This window comes from Prunus avium, chromosome 6, assembly GCF_965620075.1.
Source record: "Prunus avium chromosome 6, drPruAviu1.hap1.1, whole genome shotgun sequence".
Lineage (NCBI taxonomy): Eukaryota > Viridiplantae > Streptophyta > Magnoliopsida > Rosales > Rosaceae > Prunus > Prunus avium.
Window position 1 is genome coordinate 31,456,275 of NC_142289.1, and position 9,218 is coordinate 31,465,492.

At 37.3% G+C, this 9,218-nt stretch overlaps 1 protein-coding gene across 1 annotated transcript; it reads left to right on the plus strand.

Moving 5' to 3' along the window:
* Positions 1–4,839: 4,839 nt before the first annotated feature.
* Positions 4,840–9,218, plus strand: LOG1 (Putative lysine decarboxylase family protein). Its single transcript, XM_021956634.2, has 7 exons — positions 4,840–5,029; positions 5,648–5,745; positions 5,865–5,895; positions 6,657–6,756; positions 8,158–8,228; positions 8,535–8,678; positions 8,828–9,218. The coding sequence occupies exons 1-7, from the start codon at positions 4,916–4,918 to the stop codon at positions 8,918–8,920; spliced, it is 651 nt and encodes a 216-aa protein (XP_021812326.1). The 5' UTR covers positions 4,840–4,915; the 3' UTR covers positions 8,921–9,218.

Genomic DNA, 9,218 nt, shown 5'->3' on the forward strand with positions numbered 1-9,218 from the left:
GGAACACAAGGTTATGACCACACACCATGGCTTAATCATACTTTAGCTAGAATCAATCCATTAATCTAATTGAACTTGGGAACTTATCTGCTTGAGTTAGTTATTTCTTTCTTCCTTGTTTTATTTATTTCCTTTCTTTTTCATTTCTGTTTTGTGTAGGGAAAATGAATTGAATCATTCAATCACCAATCCTCGTGGGATCGACCTCGCACTTACATATGCTATACTACCAAACGGCTCGTGCACTTGCGAGTATCACAAGTTGAGGATGCAGCTGAATCCATTTTGGTGCAGCTGTATCTACACAACAGGTACCCCTTCCCAGTAATTGGGGAGGGTTCCCTTTCTCTCTCTGACTCCCTCACTTTGGATTCTGTGTTGATTGTTCCATCCTTACATCATAATCTCTTGTCTGTTGCCCAAATTACTACGGCTTTGAATTGTACTGTAACTTTTTGGCCTACTCATTGTGTTTTTCAGGACATTCTCAGCAGCAGGACGATTGGTTGTGGTACTAGGAGGGGCAAACTCTACTATCTGGACTTGGCTTCTGACAGTGAAGCCAGCCTCAGTCAAGCTTACAAAATTGGGGGTGCGAGCGTTGAGAAGCACAGTTCCAAAGTATGGTTATGGCATCGCCGTCTTGGACATGCTTTGTTTGGATACTTACAGAAGCTATTTCCTTCCTTTTTTTCAAAGTTAGATATTTCCAGTTTTCAGTGTGACATCTGTGAACTGGCCAAGAGCCATCGTGTTCCTTTTCCCTTACGCTCAGCTAAAAGTCTGGTTCCCTTTTCTCTTGTTCATTCTGATGTTTGGGGCCCGGCTAGAATTCCCACTCCAGGGGGCGCTCGATGGTTTGTCACGTTTATCGATGATTGCACACGTATGACCTGGGTTTCCCTTCTCCAAACCAAAGGGGAAGTCAGTTCCAAATTTCAACAGTTCTATCTCATGGTAGAGACTCAATTTCATACTCGAATTCAGATTCTTCGTTCCGATAATGGCGGAGAATTTCTCAACCATGATCTGAATCAGTTCTTTCAAGATCATGGCATCATACATCAACGCTCATGTCCTTACACTCCACAACAGAATGGTGTGGCAGAACGAAAGAATAGACACTTATTGGAAGTAGTTCGTGCCTCACTCTTTGGTTCAAATATGCCTCGGTCCTTTTGGGGAGAGGCCGTCCTCTCTGCAGCATACCTTATAAATCGGATTCCCTCCAGTATCCTCCAGTTCAAAACCCCCCTTCAAACACTCCACCACCATACCCAAATACCTCCAACCCAAAACCTGGAACCCCGCATTTTTGGTTGTGTGGTGTTTGTCCACTTACATGATCACCAATGCAGCAAATTGGATCCCCGCGCCGACAAGTGTGTTTTCATTGGTTATGCACCTCATCAGAAAGGTTACAGGTGTTATCATCCTCCTAGTCAGAAGGTTTATACTTCGATGGATGTTGTGTTCCGGGAACACGAGATCTATTTTTCATATGCACAGGAGGACACTTCTCCAATTTCAGAATTTTTCCCTTCAGCTGTTTTTCCAGATTCGTTCCAGACTCAGAACGACCGGTCGCAGACCTTTAGCGACCGGTCGCCCGACGAAAACGACTGGTCGCCAGATGAAAACGACCGGTCGCAAACGACTCTGCCTGAACGCGACCGGTCGCATGTCTCTAACGACCGGTCGCCACGCCCATCAATATGAACTAATGGATTTTAGCAATATGAACTAATGAAGCTAGTCAGACATCCAATAATAAAAACACAAACGAAGCGGGGATTTTCTCACACACACTGCTAAGGTGCCAAATGGATTTGAACCTGAGACTGCAAATCAAGACACTTTTCTACCGGACTAGGCCCATGACCCTTATCTTTACTTTAATGTTCTTAACAAACAATTTATTTATGGTTGAAAAAAAGCTTATCTAAACTCAAGTGACACTCCTTCAGACACCCAAAAACAACTGTGAGACTCAAGTTTTTCTTTCTTTTTTATCAGTAACAAACCAATTTAATTATTTGTAGATTTTAGTCAATATATTCATTCATAGGATTAGAATACAATTCCGTGCACTTAATTTGAGTGTGGACCAGCCGACTCAGAGGAAATGGAGAATAATTGTATTAGACCAGAGAGTAGCTTCCAATAATGGTGTGGATGAACCAGAAAAAGGATCCATATCCAATCAAATGTACGTACATGTTCTGTTAATTACTGATCAATCAAACCTCCTCCTAATCAAGTTAGTGAATAAATTATTGCCAACTTGAGGTGGGAAGAGAAGATGTTTATATAATATTACAACAAAGATTAGTTTAAGGGCAAAGGGTATAGTTCCAATAATCCAGGCAATGAAATATCACAAAAAGAAATTAAATAAATAAAAAGCCACAAAAGTTACTGAGCTATTGGCACATATTTAAGTCGTAAAAAGGGAAAAAAAATCATTCAAGTTTTAGAGTGGAGGAAGCAAAGAATTTTGGTAGGCCAAGGGGCATGGTTTGGTCGAGATGAGAATGAGAATGTGGGCAAGTATGGAGGGATGTTGTTCCTTTTTGTAAGTAATAAATATAAATGTTTCCTACGCATACAACAGCATTGTCTAGGGAACGAGGGTGGTTCAGGGTATATCTAAGATGGGGTCATGGCTTCCCTCATGTGATCAACCTGCACATACACACCTTATAGATATATATAATGATTTATGCTAGTCATTTAGCATGCGAGCTTATACTTGTATAGATTACACATATACTAAGGTGACATAAGGGTTTGAATTTAAGATTATTGGTCACCAAGCAAGTCAAGACAATTTTTCACTAGGTTAGACCCTGTTGGCAATTGAAAGTGCTTTCAATTTTCAGTTGTTTTAGCACTCCTTTCTCATTCATCAATTTTACATCACCACACATACATTGCACTCCAATTACTAAAACTCGGAATTTGAGGGCTCCCGACTTGGACCTGATCGCTTGAATCTTGCGCTCGGCTGCAGACCCAATCCGAACCGAAGTTAGGAAGGGGGAAGGAGGAAACTCATACACATAAGTACCATAGGAACTTGATCATTCATTTGATTATCCACATTTTCGTTTAAGTTTTATCAAACAAACTACATTTTTGTGTGTGTGCACATGTTAGATTACCAAACACCTTCCAATCTAGATATATATTTTTTTTTGGGCAAAGATGACATTTGAAGGATAACCAAAAATATAAATAGTTCCGATTATTGAAATACATTGTTGCATAGTCCTAAAGGGAATGTGTGCACTTTCTCACAAGGACATTCTTAACATTAAAAAAAAAACTCTCTATATATATGCGCTTAATTCACAAGGATAATAGTGTGGTTGATGAATGTGTATGGTGTGCCAAGGAGTTTTGGACTAAATTCTACAACCACTGGAATTGAATCTACATTACTTGTTTTTATAATTGTATTCCTTAATACATTTTAAAATAGAAAATATGGTAAATATATTTTTGTACATATGTATAAAATTTATTACACTTATACAAAATTCTTTTTTTATACCACATTTATATATTTCTAGTTATTATGAAACAACTTTTCTAAGTTTATTGCTCTTTTTTCAACAAAAAAATAAATGTAATAAAAATATTTTTATAGTTGGCCCCCAGTTTACCAAAAAAGAAACAGAAAAAGGCTTCGGCCCCCAGTTTGCCTAAAATAACATATATTTTTAAGGCTTCGGCCCCCAGTTTACACCCAAAAAAATTGTTATTCTGTAACAAAAGTATTTTTTCAACCCCAAATACGTTTATAACGTTCTTGTAGTGTGGTGCCAATTGACTTAGGCGTGAAAATTTTGACAATGACACGATATTGCGACACAAAATTAGTATAAAAAATATTGCCATGACACCATGTTTTGTGTCATGTTTGAAGTAAAACATTGCAGCAAATGAGTACAAATTTGACATGAATTTGCACGAACTTTACATAAATAACTAAGTAATGAGAAAATAGACTCCCAAATAATAATAAAGCAAACATTTTATTCATGTCGAGTGTGTTTATAGGGAGTTTCTCTGTAACATTTAGTCCAGAAGTGAAACACTCAAAATGCCAACAATTAATGAAAATATTAAAGTATGACTAAATGAGAACGTGGATCTTATTTTCATGAGACAAAAGCAAATGAATTTTCTCTTCCCTAATAGTGAATTGAAAGAAGAAAAAACAATAACCAAGGTGGTTTGTGTGAGTGGTTCGGCACTCTCATTCCTTAAGAGAGGTCAGGGGTTCGATCCCCGCTCTCGTATGGAGTCACCACTTTGACCAACACTTTACCCCTTACGGGCCGACCCGGTGTGAGCAGGGATTAGTCTGGGTGGGTTGTGGTTAAGGCTTAAAAGTGTCATCCATAGTTGGGGCCCATCCAGGACCACCTCGTGGTTCAGACCAAAAAAAAAAACAAAAAAAAAACAATCAATTAATACAAAACTCAAGCATATGCCAAGGGGCTAATTTCTTTATTTTTCTTTGGTCGGTAAGGGGCTAATTTCTTAATAAACGTCTTCAGAAAATGAAAAAGTACATATTATTAATTTATAAATATGTTAATATCTTTTCACCACATCACATATATTAAAATTCGCAAGAAAACAGAAAGTCTCAAGTCTAATTCTGATTGGTGGGTAAAGATGGATTTGGATACAACTCGGGTGATAGAATGCGCCTCTCTCTCTTTCTGTGTGGTCCGTAAAGGGTACATGGACTATTCAGTATGGAATTGCGCGTGCTAAAATACGCCTATATGGTGTACCGTTATATATATGTGCAAACCCAGCCCCATTAAACCAGACCACGCCACTTCCCAACTGTGAAGCTGTTAGAGAGAGAGAGAGAGAGAGAGAGAGAGAGAATAATATGGAGAAGGAAATGAAGCAATCCAAATTCAAGAGAATTTGTGTGTTCTGTGGAAGTAGCCCAGGAAAGAAAAGCAGTTATAAGGAGGCAGCTATTGAGCTTGGAGAAGAATTGGTAATACTATCTATACCAATAATACCTCTGTTTATTTCAAGTTTGGCTTTTTTGTGTTTGTTTTTTTACTTTTTCTACTTCTTCTTTGAGTTTCCAACTTGGGTTTCTTTATGGAACTGGTTATTTGTCATTTGTTTTTGCATGAACTGTTGTGAGTTGTACTTGTAGGTTTTAAAGCCAAAACCAGTTGAGAATTTTGTGTTTGATTTTATGTTCCAGTGAATTTGCAAAATGAGTTGTGGGTCATCTAGCTGAACTTCAACTAGGTTGATCTTCATTGTTGTTCTATATGAATATATATATGTATCATTGGTTTATTCAAATGGTGTTACTGATCATATTAGTCTTTAGTCTGACCATGCTCAATTTGAAGCCGCTGCTTCTTATCTGCTCTGTCTCCAAAACCCCTGCATATGATTTTCTCTGTCTCTAATATCTATATATGTATACATACATAAAGAAGGTTTTGAATCAACAATGAAATCATTTCATCCTCCCTCCCACTTTCATGGAAGAACCAAATGTAGTTTAATGGATGAATCTCTCTCTCTCTCAAATGGATTCCTGTTGGAAATATTTTCCTTTACTGAGTATTCTTTGTTGTCTGGTTTGTAAAAGGTTTCAAAGAACATTGATTTGGTTTATGGAGGAGGGAGTGTTGGCTTGATGGGGTTGATTTCCCAAGCTGTTTATGATGGCGGTAGACATGTCATTGGGTGAGTATCTCAATTCCTCATTACTTCTCTCCTTGCCTTTCATCATTGATATTATTATTGACTTTGGCTTTCATCTCAAGTCTCTCAAGCTGATTTTTGTCATGTTATTGTCTCTGCAGAGTTATCCCCAAGACACTCATGCCTAGAGAGGTATGTTCTCTGTTTATGTTAAATTGTTCCAAGAATTTTCTATGTAACATCAAAAACTGAAAATGACCATACAATACAACTAGGGAGAGAAAGACAGAGAGAGAGAGAGAGAGAGAGAGAGAGAGAGAGAGAGAGAGAGAGAGAGAGAGAGAGAGAGCATTATCTACTTCTTTTTCCCTTTCTTTTAGATATATGGAGTACTTTATTCATCTTGTTTGTGGTGGCCACATTTTCATGAATGATGAATTTCTACCTTATCTTTGTTATCTTAAAATTCTGGGTTTTATCACATGTCTCTTTAGAGATTCAAGATTCAAGTAGCTGGGCTCTCTGGCTTGACATTTGATTGGTCCCCCAAATTTTCAGCTTTCACATGTGGAACTGGTTGAATTCATCCCTAAATCCACATGGCCAGTCTAGGTCCTTCAACATTTTTGTCCTTCTCTACTAGCTTTATACACCCGCTAGTAGTAACTCAGATTCTCATGAAACAAAAAATATCAACCTTTTATGCCTGTAATTTCTTGTATCTTCCTTCTCTTTCTTTTTGCCTGCCCCTGGTGTGAGTTTGGATTGAGCCCACCACTGTGTACCCCTCATTATTGTTTCTGTACCCAACACTATGAAAAATCTCTCTCTCTCTCTCTCTCTCTCTCTCTCTCTCTCTCTCTCTCTCTCTCTCTCTCTCTCTCAGTTTCTGTCTGTTTGTGCTTGTTTTTCTGCCTTTGGTACCAATTTGTGGTTATTGGATGAGTTTTCAGATAACTGGAGAAACAGTGGGGGAAGTGAAGGCAGTAGCAGACATGCACCAAAGGAAGGCAGAGATGGCTAAGCACTCAGATGCCTTTATTGCCTTACCTGGTTGGTACAAAACTTGGCATATATTACTTCATACTAAACATACACCTTAACACACTAATTTCAATAGGGAACATGACATGTATGATTTACTCAAAGTGCACTCACATTAAAGAAATTATTTCCCTCCCAGAGTCAACTGAGTTGACATGGCCCATATTGTAAGGCATATATATACACACCAAGCTAAAAAGAGCCTTTGAAAATATGTAAATCCTACTAAATTTTTTGCTAAAGAATATTCCCCATGCCAAGATATACATTGTCAAAATCCCTGTTAATGGTCCCCCACACACACAACCATACATATCCACTTGTCTCATTTGCTTTCTGTGCAGTTCAAAATAACTGGGTTTACGTCTATCCCATTTCACACAAGTGTTCCTCCTTGTTTAATTCTTTACAATGGAAGTTGGTTTTGAAATTATATTTTTCAATTAAAAAAATGTTTCATCCTAACCTTCTTGTTTCTCTTTCTGAACAAAGTCAATAAAAGATGAAGGTGACAGTAGTGGGATTTAGCAGGAATATATAAGACAATATACAGTAACCATATTTACAGTATAGGCTTATTAGAAAGCTGCAAAGGTACTGTTATGCATGTGTCATGTCAACGCTGGAAAGCTGCTTGGCCTTGTCAACCACATTCCTGGAGGGATTTAGATTTGGCCAAAAACATTAGCCTCCCCAGCCCCTCCTTATTTAAGCATCTTTCTACTACTCTTTACAAATGATTTCTAAAATGAAAATTTCTCTCTTCACTTTGGTATCTTTTATTTATTCCTAGGCATATAGCATTTAGATATTGAACAAACCAAAAAGAATGTGACTATAACTTTTGTGGTAGTTTGTTTCTATTTCTTCTTTTGCTTTATGTAAAAGATGAGACAATGAGAGTCGAATTCTTTCGGTGAGTGTGACGTTGTTGAAATGTGTTACTACTCCTAGTATCTATGCCTAAGAATCTGACTCTTATAATCGGAAAGCAACCATAAAAACCCTATTAATAACCCTAGATAATTTCTGATTTATCATCACCCTATTGTACCAAAAACTAGACTTCCTAAGGAGCTCTTGCTTTCTGTGGTTAGTAAGTACTAGCTGTTCTGTCCTACTCCCACCCATTCACTAAAATAAGAAAAGAAAGAAGAAGAAGAAAATGACTCTTTTACCAAAATGGTCCATGATAAGCCAGCTGTGGACCCACAAGTTTTCCTTATTTTATTTTTTTGAATTTTATTTTGGGGGCCTAACTTTGGGCCTAAAGTTTCACTTCAACTGGGTTCAGGCTTGGATAGATCAAGCCATGCTGGGCCAGCCCATTTTTGCCTTTCCCCTTGGAATATATGATTCTATTTTTTATTTTTTCTAATTATTACTTCTTATTTTTTTTATATGTTGAAGGTGGCTATGGGACTCTTGAAGAACTTCTTGAAGTGATCACATGGGCCCAGCTGGGAATCCATGATAAACCTGTAAGCAGTATTTATATGCTTTATGTCTAGACATCACCTAACTAAGTTTTGATTATTCAACCGTACTTGCTAGTTTTGATGTCGTGTCCCATAGAGTCAACACTAGAAATGAGACTCGTTTTCTCATATAAGTGGGAAAGGTATCCAATTTGATGAGTCCAATCCCACCATCACACTAGTTCAATCGAATTAGAATGGGAATAGTAATGTCTTGTGACTACCAAACGACATCGCGATAGGATAATCAAACAAAAATGTGGAATATTATTGATCAAAAATGTCCTTTTTTTCCTTCTTCTTGTGCAGGTGGGATTGTTGAATGTGGACGGGTTCTATAACTCATTGCTGTCGTTTATTGACAAGGCTGTTGAAGAGGGTTTCATTAGTCCAACCGCGCGACACATAATTGTTTCCGCCCCTACTGCTAAGGAGCTAGTGAAGAAAATGGAGGTACAAAATTTTAAAAAATTTCTTCCAACTTTCTATTTTGTCTGTTTGTAAATTGTTAATATTAATTTAAGCAAAATTATTTGGTCTCCTGTATTTCACTACACTTGGTCCTGCATAAATTAATTTTTTATTATTTAAAATTTTTTTAGGAATATTTCCCACGCCATGAAAGAGTTGCTTCAAAGCTAAGCTGGGAAATTGAACAGCTAAGCTACCCCACAATATGTGACATTTCAAGATGAGCAAATTAAGATCTGGGCAGAAAGAGTGTGGCCAGCTACCTCTTCTTTGTTGAAAGGAAACTAATTTTAGATTACTGAAACCTTTCCCCAACTGGGAATTCCATTTTTCTGTAATTTCCCTGTTTTTTTTTAGTGTAGACTGAGAAAAAAAAAAAGAAAAAAAAAATTAATTGACCTCAACAAGTTATGTAGCTTGATTAATTACAACTGTCTTCAAGTTGGAATTTGGTTTTTAGTTATAATGTTCAATCTATGCTGAAATGATTTGTGTAATAATATTGTAAAGTTTTTTTTTTCA

Coding starts and splice junctions, on each gene's coding strand:
- LOG1 (XM_021956634.2), top strand. CDS start 4,916: ATGGAGAAGGAAATGAAGCAATCCAAATTCAAGAGAATTTGTGTGTTC. Junction 5,896..6,656: donor AGACACTCATGCCTAGAGAG/GTATGTTCTCTG, acceptor ATGAGTTTTCAG/ATAACTGGAGAAACAGTGGG. Junction 8,679..8,827: donor AGCTAGTGAAGAAAATGGAG/GTACAAAATTTT, acceptor AAATTTTTTTAG/GAATATTTCCCACGCCATGA.